Below are 20,211 nucleotides of genomic sequence, written 5' to 3'. Positions count from 1 at the left end.
CCAAAGAAATTACAATATAGATAGATATCTTACAAAGATCATACCCTATAACCAATTGGGGATTTATTCGAGGAATGTAGGGCTGGTTCAATATTAAGAAAACTATAAGCTTAATTGATTGTATCAATAAAAAACAACAAAAATAAATTATATCAATAGATGCAGAAAAAGCTTTTGATAAAATACAACATCCATTCGTATTAAAAACACTAGAAAGTATAAGCATCATTGGAGCCTTTAGATGATAAGTAGTATCTAAAACCAAGAGCAAGTATATCTAGAAAAGGATAAACTTGAAGCCTTCCCAATAAGATTGGGGCAATTGTCCATTCTCAGTCACTATTATTCAATATGTGTATTAGAAATGTTAGCTATAACAATAAGACAAGAAAAAGAAAATGGAGAAATAAAAATAGGCAATGAGGAAACTAAACTATCTCTCTTTGCAGATGATATGATGGTATACTTAAAGAATTCGAGAGAATGAACTAGAAAACTAATTGAAACAATAACCTCAGTAAAGTTGCAGGATAAAAAAAAAATCGGCATTTCTATATATTACCAACAAAACCCAGTAGGAAGAGATAGAGAAATTCTATTTAAAATAACTGCAAAAAATATAAAATACTTGGGAATCTACTTGCCAATGCAAATCCAGGGACTGTATGAACACAAATACAAAACACTTTTCACACCAATATAGATCTAAACAATTGGAGATATATTAATTGCTCGTGGGTCGGTCAAGCCAATATAATTTTTAAAAACGACTATTCTAAGTTAATTTACTTATTCAGTGTTATGCCAAACATATCAAAGAATTGTTTTATAGAGTGAGAAAAACCAATAACAAAATTCATCTGGAAGAACAAAAGGTCAATCAAGAGAGCCAATGAAAAAGTTATAAAGGAAGATGGCCCAGCAGTACCAGATGTCAAACTGTATTACAAAGTGGTAATCATTAAAACAATTGGGTACTGGCTAAGAAACAGAGGAGTGGATCAGTGGAAAAAATTAGGTACAACATTTCTGTGGTTCGGTCACTCAGTCACATCCAACTCTTTGTGACCCAATTTAAGGTTTTCTTGGCAAAGACACTGAAGTGGTTTGCCATTTCCTTTCTAGCTCATTTTACAGATGAGGAAACTGAGGCAAACAGGGTTAAATGGCTTGCCCAGGGTCACAGAGCTAGGAAGTATCTGAGGCCAAATTCAAACTCAGGAAGATGAATCTTTCTGACTCTGGTCCCATCATTCTAACCACTGTGCCACCTTGCTGCCATCCAAAAGACTCATGTTGGAAAATGATATCCACATCCAGAAAATGAACTATGGAGTATGAATGCAGATTGAAGCATATTATTTACTCTCTCTCTTTTTTTCCCTTTTTTGTTTGTTTCTTCTTTCTTGTGGTTTCTCCCATTAGTTCTAATTCTTCTTTACAACATGACTAATGTGAAAATAGGCTTAATATGAATGTATATGTAGAGCCTATATCAGATTGCACATTGTCTTGGGGAGGGAGGCAGAGAGGGAAGGAGAGAAAATTTGGAACTCAAAATCTTATGGAAGTGAATGTTGAAAACTGAAAATAAATTAAATAATTTAAAAAAAAAAGAAATGATGAGCAGTATGCTTTCAGAAAAACCTATACAAATTGATACAAAGTAAAATGAGAAGAACCAGGAGATCACTGTATGCAGTAACAGCAATATTGTAATGATGATCAACCACGAAAGGCTTAGTTACTCTAATGAACTGAGACAATTCCAAAGGACTCATGATATTTTTTCACTTTATTTTTCTTGCTTTTCTTTTCGATATGGCTAATATGAAAGTATATTTTTCATGATTTCACAAGTATAACTGATACGTTGCTTGCCTTCTTAATGGATGGGGGAAAGAAGAGAGGGGAGAGAATTTAGAACTCAAAATTTAAGAAGAAGAATGTTAAAAATAAGTGATCATTTTCATTACTTTGGGCTAATTATCTCCATGTGGCTGAGCTTCTGGTTCTCGGACACGTTCCCTGATGTTGATCTCATCTGAGACCTCTAGGAAGAACTTGATGGCATCGTGCAGAAGGGTGTGCATGGCATCACCAAGCTGATTCGCATGTCTGAGTTGAATATGAGCATGTGTTGAACGTGGGTATTTCCACAGCGGGGAAGCAGGGCCAGCTGCCGGGGGCCGCAAAGTCTGCCTTGGGAGAAGCAACAGGGGCCAATGATGTGGAGGCCGCTGCGGTGGTGACTCTGGCTTCAAAGTCCCTGGCCTTCAAGTTGGTGGACAAGGGTGGCTCACACCCCACCTGCTGAAACAGCTGAGGAAAGAGTGGTTAAAACAGCAGACAGAAGAGGAGACGGCCAGGGCAGATGAGGGGAACCACTCGGAGAGGATGAGGAGGAAGAAAAAATGACCCTGAAGCCAATTAGATTTTTTAGTTACAAATAAACCCGGCATGTTTTTAATTATGTGTGTAATGTAATGATGATTAACTGTGAAAGACTTGGCGACTCTCACCAATACAACAGTCCAAGACCGTTCTGAAGGACCCGTGATGAGAAGCGCTCTCCCCCTCCAGAGAGAGAGAACCGATGAACTTGAAAGCAGATCGAAGCAGACTGTTCTAGCTTTATTTTCTTGGGTTTGGTTTTTTTGGTCAGTTTTCTTTTACAACATTGCTAATATAGTAATATGTTTTGCATGACTTCACATGTATAACTGATGTCTTACTGCTTGCCTTCTCAAGGGGTGGGGGAGGGTGGGAGGGAAAGAGATTTTGGAACTCAAATTCTTAAAAAATGATTGTTAAAAATTTTGTACATGCAATTGGCGAAAATTTAACAAAATAAATTTTAAAAAATTTTAAGAAGAGTTCACTGGTGACTTCTGGCAGTTCTAGTTGAAAGATGAAGTCAGAGTCAGACCAGCGGAGGTTTTAGAGGAGAGTGAAAAGAAACGTGGAGTTGCTAAGAAGAGAGGATTCTCAGGGAGAAAGGCTTGAGAAAGGAGAGGCGTAGGTCAGTATGGCAATATGGCCGGGGAGAGATTTTTAAGGATGGGGGAGACTTGGGTGTGTTTTTAGGCAGCAAGGGAGGCACCCGAAGATGGAAGAAATGATAGAGCGGCCAAACTGTTTCTCAAGATGAGGGGAGAAGGGTTTATTAAGCACCCACTTTGTGCCAGGCACTTGCTAAGCACTTTACAAATATCTCTTCTGATAGGGCACCTGAAGACGGACTAGACTTGGTGAGAAGGGACACTTTGTAATAAGACTAGAAGAAAGGGCAGAGAGAGGAGGGATGATGTCAAGGGGCTTTGAGATGAAGAGAAGGGGAGAAGATGGAGGTCACCATGAAAGGCCTCCATTTTTTAAGTAGAGTCAAGATCCCCAGACAGGAAGAGGACTTCTTCCTTCTGGTGGTGGTGGAGGCTTGAGGAGAGGAGAAAAGGTTTTGGAACAGCCCCTGTGGTCAGCAGGACAGAGAATCAATTAGGAAGGAGTAAAATGGCCTTGCTACAAATGAGATTAGACCAGGTGGGGGGAGCCCGTGGCCTTGAGGCCCTCTAGGTCCTCAAGTGCAGCCCTTTGACCGAATTCAAGTAGTACAGAACAAATTAGACAAATGGCTTAAACAAAGGCTGGATGAATAATTGCATGCATTGAAGGGCTCTTAATGGGCAGAAGTGAACATTTGCAGAATCCTGAGCTGGTGAGCGGTTAGGAGGTAGCACAAGTAAGACTGGACTAGATTTTAGCCCCTAGGACCCCTGTGTAAGAAGAGCTGCCTGGCTCCACCAGGAAATGTTGACATTTTAAGCACTTAAGTAAGTGTTTATTAATCGGCTTACTGTGTACTAGGGCCTATGGTGGGTACATGTCAAAAGAGCAGAGAGGATGATTAGTGTGGGCCTTGAAGGACAGGTAAGGAAGGGGTTCTCTGTCCTGCTTTGTGCTCTCTGGGTGGGGTGGGTGGGCCAGAGGCCCAAGGACATTCATCACAATACCTTAGCAGCAAGAGGACACTCCCAACAAAGGAAAAGACCAGGCGGCCTCATGTGCCGAGAAACACTGGGGAGGAGGACCTCGCTGCACAGCATTTCCTATCAGCTTTCCCACTGGATTCTCAGAATAGTCCCAGTGAAGTGGCCTGGGCAAGTACTGTTATCTCCATTTTACAGGTAAGAAAAAGGAGAACCCAAGTTCCCATAAATGCTGGAGTCGGGACTCAAGCCTAGAGAGCACTGGACTCACAGAAGATCCAAGTTTGCACACTGCCCCAGCTGCGTGATCCTGGCTGAGTCACTTGTCCTCATTTGTACAAATGAGGGAACCAAAGCGCCGAGGATAAGTGACTGTAAAAAACAGATGTAAATGCCTGCACCACTCACTGCTAGGGCACGTGTGAAGAAGGCGCTTCGCCAGCCTCAAAGTGCTGTACAAATATCACGTTCTGACTCACAGCCCATTGTCCATTCCACAACACCGAGCTGTTTTTCTGAGTAATTCAATGGGTTTATTGCCTTCTACGTGCATGTGGTCTGGCTTCTGACCTAATTATTCAACTAAAACTGCCAAAACTTATCCATGAACTCTTCATGGCCAAATCCAATAGGCTTTTCTCAGCGGTCAACCTTGACCTCTTCAGCATTTGACACCGATGACCACCTTCCCCCCCTCTACAGGTTTTCATGATGCCGCTCTCTCTTGGTTCTCTCCCTATCCGTCTACCTATTCTTTGTAGGTCTCCTCAAGATGGGAGGAGAAGGAAGAGCGAGATAACTCCAGGCTTTGTAGGCTGTGTGAGTGGAGCAATGGTGGTGCCAGCCATAGGATGGAGACATGCTGCCATTTGGATGACTCCCAGATGGCCAAGTTGAACTTGAGTTGGTAATGTGACATCCAAGGAGCGATGCCCGGCGGACACTTTGAAATGAGGCCACTGTGACCATAGATTTAAGGATCCATGGGATCTTAGTTCGGGGCTGGAAGTGGCCTTAGGGGCTGCTAATCCTCGGTCATACAGGTAGTAAGTAGCTGAGTTAAGCTTTGAACCCAGGTCTTCTGGCTCTAAATGCAACCCTCTTTATATAGCACCAATACTGAAGTTAAAATATATATATAAACTTGACATATATGAATATATATATATATATATAATGTATGACAATATATAAGCACCCATCAGTCCTGCTACAGGAATTCATCCAAATTCATCACCATCACTGCATAGCATTAAGTTATGACTTCCCTACATAAAATATGTCCTTAATCATTTCTTGGTTCTCTCACCCCAAATGCTGTGGAAAGCCCTTCCATTTTAATACTGCCATGCCTGGAATCAGGGCTTAATTAAATTTTTGGTTGATTGATTGTTTCTATGGAAAACCAGAGTTTTGAATTTTTTGAACAAGAAATGTGGGTCCTCGGTGAGTCATTGCCTGCTTCATTCAAACAGTGTGGTGCAACAGCTGTCGATTCAGAGGGCCTTCATTTGAGTATTTGCAGGGAAAACCTTGGCGTGCTAGATAAATGCTGTTTGGGAGTTAAATTACTTAACCTCTCTGGGCCCCACCTTCTCCATTTATAAAACAAAGGGATTGGGCTAGATAACTTTGAAGACCCCTACCAACCTGAGGTTCTTATAGACCTCTCTAGAAGGGAAGGCACACTGGGGCTCATTTGGGGAGTGGCCACACCTTTCGGGCAAGAGTATTCCACAAAACCATGTCGACTCAAGTGGTTCATGCCAGTGCTTGATCTAGCCTTTAGCACAGCGCCTGGCACATAGTAGGCTCTTGATAAATGTTTTTGGATGGGTTGATGTCTGTCTCATATGGCCCTCTCTTCTCCAGCTATGGCCCACTGCCAGTGATATTTGGAAGCATGATTGCTCCTTAGAATTGCTGAGCCAGGACACAATAAATGGGCACTCAAGGACCACAGGGATGGCTGGCCACACGCACATGGTGCATACAACACTTGACATCCATAGGTTTAACTGGCCAGTCCACGAAATAGGAGATTCCTTCTCATGGGCTCATCATTGGTCTCCCAGCCGTGACTCTGGGGGTCCCTCCCTGGGGCTACTTCTTCATTCTTTAGAAGATGGGAACATTAGAATGATGTTTGCTTTGTAGTGTAGATAGAATAAATATGAATCAGATGAGCTTGAAGGGACCTTAGCAATCAAGCCCCAAACCCCATCTCCTAGATGAGGAAACTGAGGCCCCAGGAGGGCAAATGACTTGTTCAGGGCCCCACAGGTAGGAATATGGCAATGGCAAGGCTGTCATCCTTTTCATGGGATAATTTAAACTTGAGTTGGCCTTAAGCTTTTTTTGAGCTCCTCAGTTTACCAGGGCTTGAGGGACAGACAGCCATCGAGCTGATGTGGTGCTGGATTCTTTCTTGCTTGAGACTTATCCAGGTCACATTTCTTCTGGGGCAGTGAAAATGTAAGCACCTCGAGGGCAGGAAAAGTTTTACTTTTGTCTTTGTCACCCAGTGGCTGGCACTTCCTGCTTGTTGATTGATTAATTGCCTGCCGTGTGGTTCAAGTTCAGGTTGACTTATTTGGGGGTTCCTTAGCAGAAGGTGAGAAAGCAGGGGTGATCTTAGGAGCTTTGGCAGAGCCAGACTAAGGCTTCAGGGCCAAGAGGAAAATCTCATTATCGGTAATTGAGGGTGATGCATCAGCTACCTTGTAAAGAGCCTGGTGAGGCACCCAATAGGTTACACCATTATTCTTCCCTCTCTGAGGGGACAGAGTCCCGTGGGGAGATCCAGGTCTGTCCCTCCAATGGGGGAAGAACTTTCGGTACCTCTCATGATGCAGACTGCACCTTGAATAGATTTCCACTTTCTCTGGTCATCTAACCCAGATGTACCCACTTTACAGATTTCCAGTGAAAATCTTGCACAGCTTTTCAGAACTGGAAACTCAGCTTTTGGTGGCATTTTCAGGTTTTTCAGCAAGTTTCCTCCCATCAGCCCCTTTTGCTGATTCAGAAAATGAGGGATCAGAGGTTAGGTGTCTTTCCCATGGTTATACAGCTCCTGGCAAGAGGCATGATTGGGACTGAGATATTAAATTCAGTGCTCTTTGCAGGGCGTTACAGCGCAAGGTCACTTGTTTACTGTAAATTTTGCCACCCTGAAACATTGCTCAACGTGCCTCCCCCAGGAAGAATGAAAAGGATTTATTTGGCACTTAGCAAGTGTGCAGCCTGGGGATCCAGACCGAAAAGGTGGACTGTCCCTGCTCACTGGACGTCCAGACAGTACCTGCAGCAGGAGTCCTGGGGAGGGCATCGGAAAGGCCACAAGGGCCAGGCAGATACCTGATCCGCTTCCAACTGAGCCCTCTGACCGTGCCCAGGAGGACTTCACCAGAGAGGACTTTCGCCCAAACCACTCCATAGAGCTGAGATGCAGGGCTGGGCTTTGACGTCCTTCACCTTCTCACCAGTGGGCAGGTATCTGCTCCTGCCTTGAAGCTGCCCCACTCCCACCTGCCTTCCCTGGTAAATGTCCCAAATTCTGAGCCTCTTTCTCCCCATGTTGCTAAGGGTGTGAAGCCCATAGATTCTTGCCTTGTCTCAAGCGGAGCAAAGGTTACAAGGGAGAAGCAGGGACAGGTGGGTTTGTTCTTATTCCAAGAGGAACCTAGATGTAGGCTGAGCCTAATGCAAGGGGCTACATGATCCCTTCTCATGGTGCCCAAACAGCAACCATGGCAGGCTTGGGAAGAGGAGATAACACCAGGCGTCAGGCTGGTAGATAGTGAAAAAACCACAACAACTCAGGTAGCTGTCTCCTTTTCCTAAGGAGTGGTGAGCTGGGTCCTGGGGGAGAGTGCACATGAATGATGAAGGCTTGAGCTGGTGGTCATGGGAGCCAGGGCAGGACTGGGGAATGGGGAGCTTGGCCCCAGAATGGAACATTAGCAGCCCAGCCGCTCTTCTGGACTCCTCGGTCCTCCAGTGTCCAGAGAGTGACTTCTGACCTTGCTGGAGTGCCCCGCTGGTTACCCCGCGGCCTATTTTTAGTTGTCACCAAACAGACATTAAGGTGAGAGGTCATTGGCAAGGCAGCCTGACAGAGAGCCCCAGGCCAATAGCCAACCATCTTTGAAATGCTTTTTTGGCCTTCTCATCTTAGCTGCAGAAAACCAGCCAGGAGCCTGGGCTTTGTAAAAGCTCACTCCCCACTTCTCCCTCAAAAGAGGCTGTAAGAGTGTGCTGGACAGCCGGACGGACTGAGCCATCAGGAGCTGAAGCAATGGCCCTGGAGGAAGTTATCACGGTCTCTCCTCCCTAATCTCTGTCTTGGGAGGCCCTTCCCGGCCTGGCCTCTGCCTACCTTCCCAATCTACTCACACTTTAATTGCTGGTTACCTGATTGAGCAATCTGGGTCAGTCCAGAGCACTTCCGGAGCCAACAATGTAGGGGAGAGAGAGAGAGAGAGAGAGAGAGAGAGAGAGAGAGAGAGAGAGAGAGAGTGTGTGTGTCTGTGTGTGTGTGTCTGTGTGTGTGTGTCTGTGTGTGTGTGTGTCTCTGTTTGTCTGTGTGGCAGGGGACGGGGGAGGTGGGGGTGGAGGGTGTTTAGGGAAGGGGCAGCAGCGCTCCAGGCTTGGGCCCCAGCACACCCCTCTCACCCTGCCCAGGCTGGACGCCGTAGGGAAGCTTCTGAGCTGGGGTGGTGAGTGGGGCAAGGAGGTCGGCCTTTGTGAGTCAAGGCAAGGCCCCTCTCTGAGCCTCAGTCTCCTCTGTAAAATGGCAATGAAGGTGCTTCAGAAGCAGGAGTCATTATTTTCCTAGGGTCATGATAGGGCGTCAGTGTTCCTCCCGCCCCCATTCATCCAGCATGGCTCCTATTGCTTACCTAGACCATGGCGCGGCAGCTTGGGTTGTGGTAAAGGACTGGGTTCAAATTTTCCCTCTGCGGCTCCCTGCTGTGACCCCGGGCTGTTTCCCTCCTAGGTCGTCCTTGGTAAGACCAAGAAGAAAGACTCAGAGGGCTGAGTTCAAATCCCACCTCACTCTTTGTGCCTCAGTTTCCTTATCTGTAAAAGGAGAGGGTTGGCTTGCCGAGTTCCTTTCTAGCTGTCCATCCAATAATGGATGTGAAAGCGTGGATTCCTACGTGCCGCTTTCTCTGGTCTCTTTTGACGACTCCACTACTGGCTAACCCCCGACACCAAGGTGCCATGACCCCAGTGGGCCAGGCAGCCCTCTCCAGGGATGCCCCGGCCGCACACTTCAGCAAGAAGAAGCCTCGGCGGAGAAGGGATGGCCACACCTGGGCTAAGGGAACTGCCCAGGGAGACCCCGAGTTAGGCCAAAGGGCAGGTGCCATCCGGACGCTCCTGTTCCCGCTCTTGGTGGATCTTCCAGCGCGAGAAGCTCCCACATGGTGTGTTAGGGAGGGAAGGAGCCCGTCTACACCTGGCCCTGGGCAGCCCGGGATGGGCTGGGTGTGACTCAAGTTCCCTTCTCTTCCTCCCCGCCCTGGCCCTGCCGGCTCCAGCTGGGAAGGAGCAGCCCGGTGCCCGTGCTCGGGCAGTGCTGGGAATCCTCCCCAGCGGCCAGCCCGGGGCTGCATCTCCCCTCTCCACTTGGGTGGTGTTTTCATTCCCTTACTCTTTTCCCACATTGAACCCTGGCTGGTTCTCAGCGCCAGAGCTCACCAATGAGCGGCAGGTGTCCCAGGGTGGGCTCTCACAGCGCAAGATCACGGGCTCGGCGTCTGGCCTGACCCCATGCCTTCACGGTCTCAGAAAGGAGAGGGGCCCAGCTCAAAGTCCCTTGGTCTGGGGGGCTTAGTTTAGGCTTCCCTCTTTTCCCTTCTTCCCGAGGGTCTCTGGGATGGCGTGTGCGTGTGTGTGTGTCTGGGGGGGGTGTTCAATATCAACAACAGAAGCCACTGAACACAAATGACCGTGACTCAAGTGGACGCTACCGCCTTGGGGGGAGGACAAAGCCCTGCCCGGGAACGGCCGCATCCGAGGGACATCTCAGCTCACACAGGACAAACTGTAGCCAGGCATGCATCTTTGTCTTTAATAGTTCTGTTACTACCATTTTAACGCATAAGAGAATCCACAAACACACTGCAGCAGAGAACCAGTATCGAGGTATCCAAGAGGCACGGCCGTAATTCGCTGCTGACCGGGCTGAGCAGCACGCCGGCCCACTCGGGAACCACGCCGCACGCGCTTCTCACAGCCTCGCCTGCTGTAGTACAAGCAGCGGCTCCCAGCTGCCCAGGCGGCTCCCAGGGGCTCCCCTGGGCCGAAAGGACACGAGTCATCGCGACGGCCAGTGAGCAGAGCTGGACATTCATTGACTCTGACAGGCTAAAGGTGAAGTCGGTGGACCTGGAGTAAGATAAAACGAATGACCAAAAACTACCAGGGAAAGAAATCAGGACAAATGGAGCAAGAAGCCGGTGTGGGGCCGGGCCGAGACCAGGCCTGATGCATAGTGACAGGGCACCAGGGGAAAGCTGCAGGAAGACCCGCTTGGTGGACCCTGAGTTCAGCTACCTCAGTGAATTCTGAAGCTGGGGGCGGCTGCCGGGAGGCCCGGGGGCAGCCTTCGGGGGTGGGAAGGCTGGCCTGAGCCCCGCCCCAAGCCAGGGTGGGCTGGCAGGGGCAGAGCCTCGGGCACAGGGCGGGCGAGGCCTGGGGTGTTCCACTGCTCGGAGCCAATTCTGCACGGATCAGGAATGGATGCACCTGCTGAGTTTGTGGGTAAACTCTCCTAAGTGGTATTCTTCTCTTCTTCCTTGCCTTCCTCCTTCAGCGACTCGGCCACCAGTTTAATGTGCTGCAGAGAGAAGAGAGAAAAGAAGCCCTGAGAAACTCGCACTCAGCCCCGCTTGGCTTCCCGGTGTGGAGAGCCACCCCCCACCCTCGAATTACAGCCGGTGTGGCTCTCCAGTCACCGCTTGGCCTGGGTGAATCATCACTTCTGATTCCGAGCAACCAGGAAGCTCCTTCATTTCTTCCTCGAGGTGTTTTGTTCCTGGAGCCCAACAACTATGGAAGAGAGAGAGACAGAGACAGAGACAGAGACAGAGACAGAGAGAGAGATGGATACAGAGAGACAGAGAGAGTGCATGTGTGTGTGTGTGTGTGTGCGCGCGCGCGCGCGTGCACAAGGACGGCCTTGAGCCTGCTTTGAGATCCCCCTGGCCCTGAACCTCCTCTCAGACAGACCAGCCTGAGCAGAATGGGAGCAGTGACCACGGAGAATCAAGGACCCACAAGGCCAGGAAGCCAGGGCACGCCCCTTATTTGATAGGTGAGAAAGTGACCTCGGGGGAGTGACTTGTTCAAAGTCACATCCCAAGTGACACAGGCAAGAAGTGAGCTCCCCTAACTCCAAATTCAACCGTCTTTTCCTCTCTTCTGTGCTGGGCAGTCTTAACACCCCCATGCCCTCCCCTTCTGAATCCCACTCTTCTGGAATGGCCCGATTCCACTCCCCCCCATCTGTTCTTAACTGACAAACACATCACTTGTGAAGGGTGAGATCTGGGGGTGGGAGTCAGGACTTCATTGGCCACAAAACACCTTATTATAATCAGGAGTTCTTTACCTGGGTTTACAAAAACATTTTGATGAATATATTTCAATATAATCAGTTTCCTTTTTAATCCTATGCTTTTTATTTTGTGTATTTAAAATTCCAACTCTGAGAAGTGACCCATAGGCATCGCCAGATGGCCAGAGGGTGGGCACAAGGCGCAAATGAGAAGACACTGATGCAGATGGGGGAGAACATTCTGAAATCTCTCTTCCAAGTCTGCTGAATAAATGAGTAACAGCCATGGAAAATCCAGGAGGTCAGATGTGACAATCCAGAGAAAGGACTTTTGTAATCACAAGGCACAAGGTAAACACATCAGCTCTTGTCACGTGGATTTTCTCATTAGGTTCCTGGGCTTAGACTCGCCTCTCTTTCCACACATCACCTACCAGCCATTCTTCCCAGGGGACATTCTCCCTTCCGCATGGCTGCCATCTGAAATGGGGGCTCTGCTCACAGAAGCCTCAATGCGTAGTAGTCAGGCTCCTGACTAGATACATCACTGAGTCTCTCAATCAGGGGTAGTAAATCACAGGCATACACTTTACTGTTCCCTGATTTTTTCAGAATTTTCCTTTGATTTCCTCTCCCTCAGAGCCCCCAGGAGGCCTCCAGGAGCCCCCATGCCACTGCCCATCTTGACAAATGATGGAGTAGATGGGTGACGTTTGTGGACAAGGCGGGGGAGCTCCCTCTTGCTCCTGGCCTCCCAAGCAGCCCAAGGCCAAAGCCCGATGAGAGTCTGGGGGATGTAGGCAGGCTTCACATCAAGGGAGGCAGGAGTCCAGCTGTGCTGAGGAGCTGGGCGGTCCAGCCTGGGGACTCAGCCTCCTCCAGCACCTCCATATTCCCTCTGTGCTGTGATAACTCTATTAATATTACCAGAAGCTGCTGGTGTTTCCAGCCTGCCACTGAGATGATCTGATATTTCCCCGACCTGTGGGAGCCCACAATCATCTCCGGAGAAGTTCTTTTCTGCATCTGCTAACTTTTCCATTGCAAACTCTTTCCATCGTCTCCCAAGTCAGCTTGCTCTGATAACTGCTGGTGTGAAATTTGTCTTTACAGGGAAAACGTAATATTCCAACCCAGGTTAATTATGAACTCTGCATGTCCTAGATAATGAGTGTTAACTATCATTTAATGCTCCTGATCTCTTCTTAGGCTAGCTGTCCTTTAAAAACAAACCAAAAAAAGGATGACAAGGGATGTGATTTCCTGAGTTACAGGGCCCTAAGTGACAACCCATAAAATTTGCCAGTCCTACCCATAAAATAGCTTTGCAAGAAAGCACCCTCCAAGGCTCCCCACAATCTGGAAATGACCTGCTCTCCACCTATGCAGGGAGATAAAGATCAGCAGTATTCCTGATGACTCAGGTGTGGAAGTGTCTGTTTATTTGCAATAGCCAGGGGTAGGGAACCTGCAGCCTCAAGGCCACATGGGGTCTTCTAGATCCTCAAATGGGGCCCCTTGACTGAATCCAAACTTCACAGAACAAATTCCCAAAGGGCCACACTTGGCTCCACCAGGGCCAGATGTGGGCTCTGAGGGTAGGAGAGAGTTAAAGGCTAAGAAGTAACACTGACATCTAAAGACAAAGCAGACCCCCAACTAAGATCTCAAACCCAGAATAATTTAGAGGAAAACAAGCTTTCCAGAAAAGGCATGTGAAATGGTGCTGCATTCAATCTGCCTGATGAAGAGTTCTAGCTTTGTTCGGCTCTGGACCATTCTGGCGGCAGGGCTGGAAAGCAGAAGGCATTGGCAGGCGCACTGCTGGTCACAAGGGTTCCATCTGCTTCACACACAGAGGGACAATGAAAGCGTTGGTCCCACATCCCAGCAGAGTTATTCTGAACTGGCGCCTCCTGCCAGGGCTGGGCCAAAGCACCCCCATATCCACGAAGAGCCTGAGCCCAGCGATGATGTCCGGGACTTCGTCCGCCCCTCCACTGAGGTACTCTTTAGCTAATTCCTTGTAGGACAGAGGCAGCCAGGGGCTCTCAAAGGCTGCACAGGCCTACCTGTCAAGCTGGTGGGGCGCAGAGCGTGGGCTCAGCCTTACTTGTCCAGGGCTGTTTCATACTGGCCCCTGGGGGTAGGGCTAACATGGAAGGCTTGTCTTCAGCCACAACAGCTCCTGTACATGATCAGTTAAGGCACATAAGGGATGTGACATGTACCAACAGAGGCTGGGTCCACACCAATAAAAGACCCTGAACCCTGAAGTCAAGAAGTAAGCATCCACGGGACAGCAAACCAAACTTGAATTCTTGGGGAGGGGGAAATGAGGATGGCAAGGTCACTTGGTCCAAGATTTCCTAGACAGGTTCCAGAAATGCTTCCTGCGCTGGGGGCAATGTGCCCTGCCAGCGTCCTGCTATTTTCCCCCTTTGAAGGTTAATAAGAGATGCACTGTGTGCATCACTCATGGGCTTCTCAGTGACACTGGAGGGGCAGAGAAGACAGAGCCAAGCCACTGTATCCAAGAAGGATTAATTTGTTTCAACTATAAATCTCTCTCTCTCTCTATCTAATCACTTTACTAAACATGAGGCATGCTGAATAGAGAGCTTGACTTGGCGTCAGGAGGGCCCGGCTTCCAATCCTGGTCAGACACCTACAAGCTGTGAAACCCTGAGGAATCTCTTGGCCTCTCCAGGCCTCCATCTGCTCCTCTGTAAAATGGAGCTGCCCCCACACGCTTCTTGCTCTGTAACTAACTGAACAACAATCTCATTCCTCATCCTAGGACTCTGCTCACCATCCTTATGGCTGCTGTCCTCCCAGGCCACCCCTGCCCTGTTAGAAGGCAGGGCTGTGAGGGCAGGGGAAGCTTTCCTCTTGTATTCGGTCACAAATGCTGGTATATTCATTCACTCATAACGTCTGCAAAGGGCTTTGCGGCCTTTTAAGTACTAGGAAGATGGAACTCCAGAAAGGCCCCACTGTTCCAGCACGGGCAGAGCCCACTCCACTCTCTCCCTGTCCCTGACGTGTTGAATTTCCCCTGTGATGTCTTACTCGGCCCCTGAGGTTCAGGGCTGAGGACCCCATTTCAGATCGTGCTTGGCCACTACCCTAGCCAAGTCCCTGGGCCCGGGTCTTCTGGTCTGTAAAACAAGGAGTCTGGATTCAATGCCCTTGAGGCTTCTTCTAGCTCGGATTCTAGGCCCCACGGGCACAAGAAGCTGGGCATGGGTCTGATCCCAGTGCTCAGAGGGAGCAAGGCTGGGGAAGAACACGGGGCTGACAAAAACCATGAATTTTCATTGGTGTCGTCCGCGTGATGCTGGGGAAAAGAGGAGGTTGAGGGTAGGGCAGGAGGGGGGAGGGGGCTCCCCAATGCACAGATGCTGAGCATGTTGGCCCTGGGGGTGATAACACGAGGCCTCACTACCCCTCCAAACACTCCCTGGAGCTCCCTCTGTGTCCTCAGGCCCAGTTTTCGGATACAGACACAGTGGACACTTCAGGACTTTGCCAGCTTCTCCTGAGGCTTCCTGGAAAGACTCTCTCCAAGTCTACCAGGACAGGGGCAGATGAAACGCCCGAGTGGACTAGCTGAGAGATCCAGGCCTTTTCCTTATTTCCCTGAAGGAACGGGACAAAAGGCATCGCCACGTGGGGAACTCGGGCAGGTGACCAACCTACTTTTCTTACACTGATGTGAGGGGCGGGAGCAGGGGAAGGCCCAGACTGGACAAAAGGAGAGGCCAGGGCATCTGAAAGTGGAACTGGCCAAGGAGGTTTTTTTTCTTTATCAAACGACCAACACTGTGAGAAATAACTCCTCAATATGCGAGTCATTGCTTCAGAGGGGTTTGAACTCCGTGATTTCACAGACAAAATGAATCAGAAACAACTCGTGCCCGCTGCGGCCCAGAAAAGAATATAGACCATTCTTCTGGCTAATCTGTAAGGGAGAGGGGGAAAATCCTGCGAAATGTCATGAACGTGAAACATAAGGGAGCAGAGGAAATGGGTTCTGAGTTCATACGATCACAAGTAGAGTCCGGTGTCAGGTTCATAGACGTCGACCACGGGGGGACCTTAGCACCTTCTACTCCAACCCTACAAAACGTAAGCTTCTTGATTGCTGGGATCTTTTCGTTTTTTAGCTTTGTGTCCCCAGAGCCTAGTTCAGTGCAGGTGCTTGAACTGAGGAATAGCAGTTCTTAAAAAAATTTAAATTTTATTTTATTTTCAGGCCCTTGTTCACTCTCACCTCCCTCTCCCCCAAATAAGAAAGCAAGAAAAACAAAACCCATCACAAACAGGTGCAGTTAAGCAAAACAAATTTCCAATGTCCAATTCTTCCATCCCCACCCACCCTCCCCAAAATGTCTCAACCTGCCCTCTGAGCCCATCAGCGCTTGCGTGCTCGCTCCCTCCCTCCCTCTCCCGAACTGTGGCTAGTCATTATGCTGACCACAGTTCCTGAGTCTTTCAAGGCTGTTTGTCTTTATAATATGGTTGTTACTGCCTCAATTGTTCTTCTGGTTCTCCTCACTTCACTTTGCACAAGATCATACAAGTCTTCTCAGATTCTCTGAAACCATCCCCTTCATCATCTCTTACAGCCCAACAGTATTCCATCACATTTATACACCTTGACTTGTTCAGCCATTCTCTAAGTAACAGCCCCCCTGCCTTGGCAGCTTCTAATCTTTGTTCCACAAAAACCAAAAACAAACAAACAAAAACCCCAAAAGCTAATGCCAACAGAAGTTAAGGCCAGATATGCAGAACTGAGAATCATCAGCACAGAGATACATGATAATTGAATCCATGAGAGCTGATAGGATACAGGATAGAGCCTTGGTGCTGCTCACCAATTAATGGGAATGAATTGGAAGAAGATCCAGCAAAAGATACTGAGAAGGTGGGTCTGAGAGGTAGTAAGAGAACCAGAAGAGAACGATGTCCGGAAAACCTAGAGGGAAGAGAGTAGGAAGGAGAAGAGGGTGATCAATAGTGTCAAAGGCTTCAGAGAGGCCAGGAGAATGAGGACTGAGAAAAGGCCACTGAATCTGGCAACTGGAGAGAGCAGTTTAGATTGAATGATGATGGTGACAGCCAGACTGTAGAGAGCTAAGGAGCGAGGGGAGAGGCAACGTAGGCACTTACTGAAGATGGCGGTCTCAAGGAATGTATCCATAAAAGAGGAGAGAAATAGGGTGATAGTGGAGTAGGATGGATTAAATGAGGGTTCTTCTGAGGATGGGAGAAGACATGGGAGTGTTTGTAGGCAGCAAGGAAGCAGCCAGTAGACAGGGTCTACAGGAGACAGAGATTGAAGGTAAGTGAGAGAACAGGCAATAGAGGCAGCAAACCTGGGAGAAGATGGGATGGAATGGAGTCACTTGTGTGTGTAGAGGACTTGGCTTTGGCAAGGAGAAAGGCCTCTCATCATGGGAGACAAAGGGGAAGGAGAAGACAGTGGCAGAAGGCACCTGGGTGATATGAGGTGGAGAGGAGGGGAGAAGGAGCTCGAGGCAAATGGTCTCTGTTTTCTTTGATAAAATACGAGGCCAGGCACTCAGCTGAGGGGGAGCCACGGTGGTGAGTGGGATAGTTAACTGGGGAGGTGGAAAAGGACAGTCCTGTAGCAGGGAGGGTGGGGGGGGGTCTGAAAGGGGTAAACTAAGACCCCATTATTACAACTTTACTGTCTTTCTCTCCCTGTAACTCATTTAACTTTTCCCTTAAGAAGTTAGATACTATGCCATCTGGTGCATATAGGTACAATGCTGATGTGAATTCATTTGGTCTCTGGTACTTTTCAGCAAATGTAATTTCCCTGTTTATATCTTTTGATTAGGTCTATTTTTGTTGCTTTGTCTGAAATCAGGATCACCAACCCTGGCTTTCTTACTTCAGCGGAATAAAAGCCTCTGCTCCTGCCCCTCATTTTTAACTCTACATGCACCTTTCTGTTTCAAATGTGCTGCTTATAAACAAGCCATTGGTGGATTCCGCGATTGGCTTCCATTTTATGAGAGAGTGCACCCCATTCACATTTACAGTTAGGATCATTAATTGTGTCTTTCCCTCCATCTTATTTCCTTACACTTTTCCTTCTCTTTGTTTCTCACCCCCTAGTTAAGAGTTTGTTTTGCTTCTGCCTCATCCCTTCCTTAATCGACCCTCCTTCTTATTGACCTCCTTTCTCTTAACCCCTTTCCCTCCTGTTTCCCTTGGGTGAGATCTATTTTTGTACCCAACTTTGTGTGTGTGTACATGTGTGTGAGAAAGAGAGAGGTGTGTGTGTGTGTGTGTGTGTGTATGTGTGCGTGTGTGTGTGAGTGTGTGAGTATGAGAGAGAGAGTGTGTGTGTGTGTTCTTCCCTCCTCTGACCAGTTCAGATGAGAATGAGGTTCAAGGGTCACCTACCCCCTTGCTATATAGACTTCTACTTGCACATCCCAACGATGTGAGATAATTGTCCCCATCCTTCTACCTTCTCTCCTCTCATAATATTCCTCTTCTCTCTCCTCCTTTCCATTCTTCTTTTAAGATCATCAAAACATAACAAAACCAATTCCAAGCCTACTGTCTCACTGCTGTCGTTCAGTTGTGTCTCTTTGTGACCCCTTTTGAGGTTTTCTTGGCAAAAATAACTGGAGTGGTTTCCATTTCCTTGTCCAGCTCATGTTACAGATGAGGAAACTGAGGCAAACAGGGCTAAGTGACTTGCCCAGGGTTACACAGCTAGTAGTATCTGAGGCTAGATTTGAACTCAGATCTTCCTGACGAAAGGCCCAGTGCTCTGTCCACTGTGTCACCTAGCTGCCCCTCTATCTAATCAGACTCTCTTTATGACCCCTGCTGACGATATCATTCTGATGGGACCTAAAAATGTAAACAATTTATCCTTTTTAGTCCTTATGATTCCTTGCTCATGTTTCCCTTTTTATGTATATTAAAGTTTCTCTGCATCTCTTGTTCTTTTCCATCAGGAATGCTTGGAATTCCTCTAAGTCATTAAAGGTCCATTTTTGACCTGCTAGGTTCGCTATACCAACAAATCTGGAAAACTCAGCGGTGGCCACTAGATTGGAAAAGGTCAGTTTACGTCCCAATCCTAAGGAAGGGCAATGTTCAAATTACCAAATAATTGTGCTCATTTCACACGGCAGCAAGTTTATGTTTAAGATTCTGCAAATTAGACTTCAGAATATGTGAACCAAGAATTACCAGAAGAGCAGGCTGGTTTTCAAAGAGGCAGAAGAACCAGAGACCAAACTGCCAACATTCACTGGATTATGGAGAAAGCGAGGGAGTTCCAGAAAACATCTACTTCTGCTTCACTGATTAGACTAAAGCCTTTGACTGGATGGATCACAATAAAATGTGGCAAGTCCCCAAAGAGGAGAGAGTACTAGATCCTCTTACTCGTCTCCTGAAGAACCTGTATGTGGGTCAAGAAGCAACAGTTAGAACCAAACATGGATTAAGATTGGGAAAGGAGTATGACAGGCGGGACATTGTCACCTTATTTATTTAACTTATATCCAAAGTACATTATGTGAAATGCCAGGCTGGACAAATCAAAAGACAGAATTAAGGTTGCTGGGAGAAATATTGATAATCTCAGATACGCAGATGATACCAGTCTGATGTCAGAAAATGAAGAATTAAGAAGCCTCTTGATGAGGGTGAAAGAGGAGGGTGTAAAAGCTGGCTTAACATAAAAAAAAAAAATCTTGGCAACTGGTCCCATCACTCCCTAGCAAACAGAGGGGAAAGAAATGGAAGCAGTGTCAGATTTCATATTCTTGGGCTCAAAGATCACTGTAGACAGCAACTGCAGCCATGAAATTAAAAGACCCTTGGCTCCTTGGAAGGAAAGCGACAGCAAATCTGGACAGCGGATGACAAAGCAGAGACATTAACCTGCCGACAAAGGTCTATATAGTCACAGCTATGGTTTTCTGGTAGCAACGTATGGCTGTGTGAGTTGGATTGTAAGGAAAGCTGAGTGCCGCAGAAATGATGCTTTCAAATTGTGGTGCTGGAGAAGACTTTTCAGAGTCCTTTGGGCAGCAAGGATATCAAATCAGTCAATGCTTAAAGAAATTCATTCAGATTGTTCACTGGAAGGACAAATACTGAAGCTTAAGTATTTTGGCCACATAATGAGAAGGTGGGACTCATTGGAAAAGACCCTGATTCTGGGAAAGATTGAAGGCAAAAGAAGAAGAAGATGGCAGAGGATGAGATGGATAGATGGTGTCATGGTAACAATGAGTATGAGCTTGGACAGACTTTGGGAGATAGTGGAGAACAGAAGGGCCAGATATGCTATGGTTCTTGGGGGTCACAAAGAGTCAGACACAACTGAACGATGGAACAAGTTATTCAGTTAGGTGGTGTAATGGATAGCGTGCTGGACTGGAGTCAGGAAGACTCATCTCCCTCAATTCAAATCTGGCCTAAGACACTTAGTAGCTGTGTGACCCTGGGCAAGTCATTTAACCCTGATTTCTCACCTGTAAAATGAACTGGAGAAAGAAATTGCAAACCATTCCAGTATCTTTGCCAAGAAGACCCCAAATGGGGTCACAAAGAGTTGGACATGATCAGAAAATGACTCAACAACAA

At 47.7% G+C, this 20,211-nt stretch overlaps 1 protein-coding gene across 3 annotated transcripts in view; it reads right to left on the bottom strand.

The window, feature by feature from the left end:
• Nucleotides 1–10,048: 10,048 nt before the first annotated feature.
• The window catches only part of LOC114050521 (anoctamin-10), a 224,438-nt gene continuing 214,275 nt past the window's right edge, over nt 10,049–20,211 (bottom strand). The window contains exons 13-14 of one of the 3 annotated variants that reach the window (XR_003570018.1): nt 10,554–10,836; nt 10,049–10,385 (exon numbers count right to left, since the gene is read on the bottom strand). Coding sequence is in view for 2 of the 3 variants with exons in the window: in XM_027872290.1 (XP_027728091.1) it covers nt 10,771–10,836 (66 nt within the window). In the remaining variant the exon portion in view is untranslated. Of the gene's footprint in view, nt 10,837–20,211 lie in introns of all 3 variants that reach the window. The other 2 variants (XM_027872290.1, XM_027872289.1) reach the window with 2 other exon arrangements.

Source organism: Vombatus ursinus, unplaced genomic scaffold (genome assembly GCF_900497805.2).
Source record: "Vombatus ursinus unplaced genomic scaffold, bare-nosed wombat genome assembly UNPS02014799.1, whole genome shotgun sequence".
NCBI classification, from domain to species: domain Eukaryota; kingdom Metazoa; phylum Chordata; class Mammalia; order Diprotodontia; family Vombatidae; genus Vombatus; species Vombatus ursinus.
The sequence above is the reverse complement of the archived record's forward strand: the minus strand, read 5'-3'. Positions and strand labels throughout refer to the sequence as shown.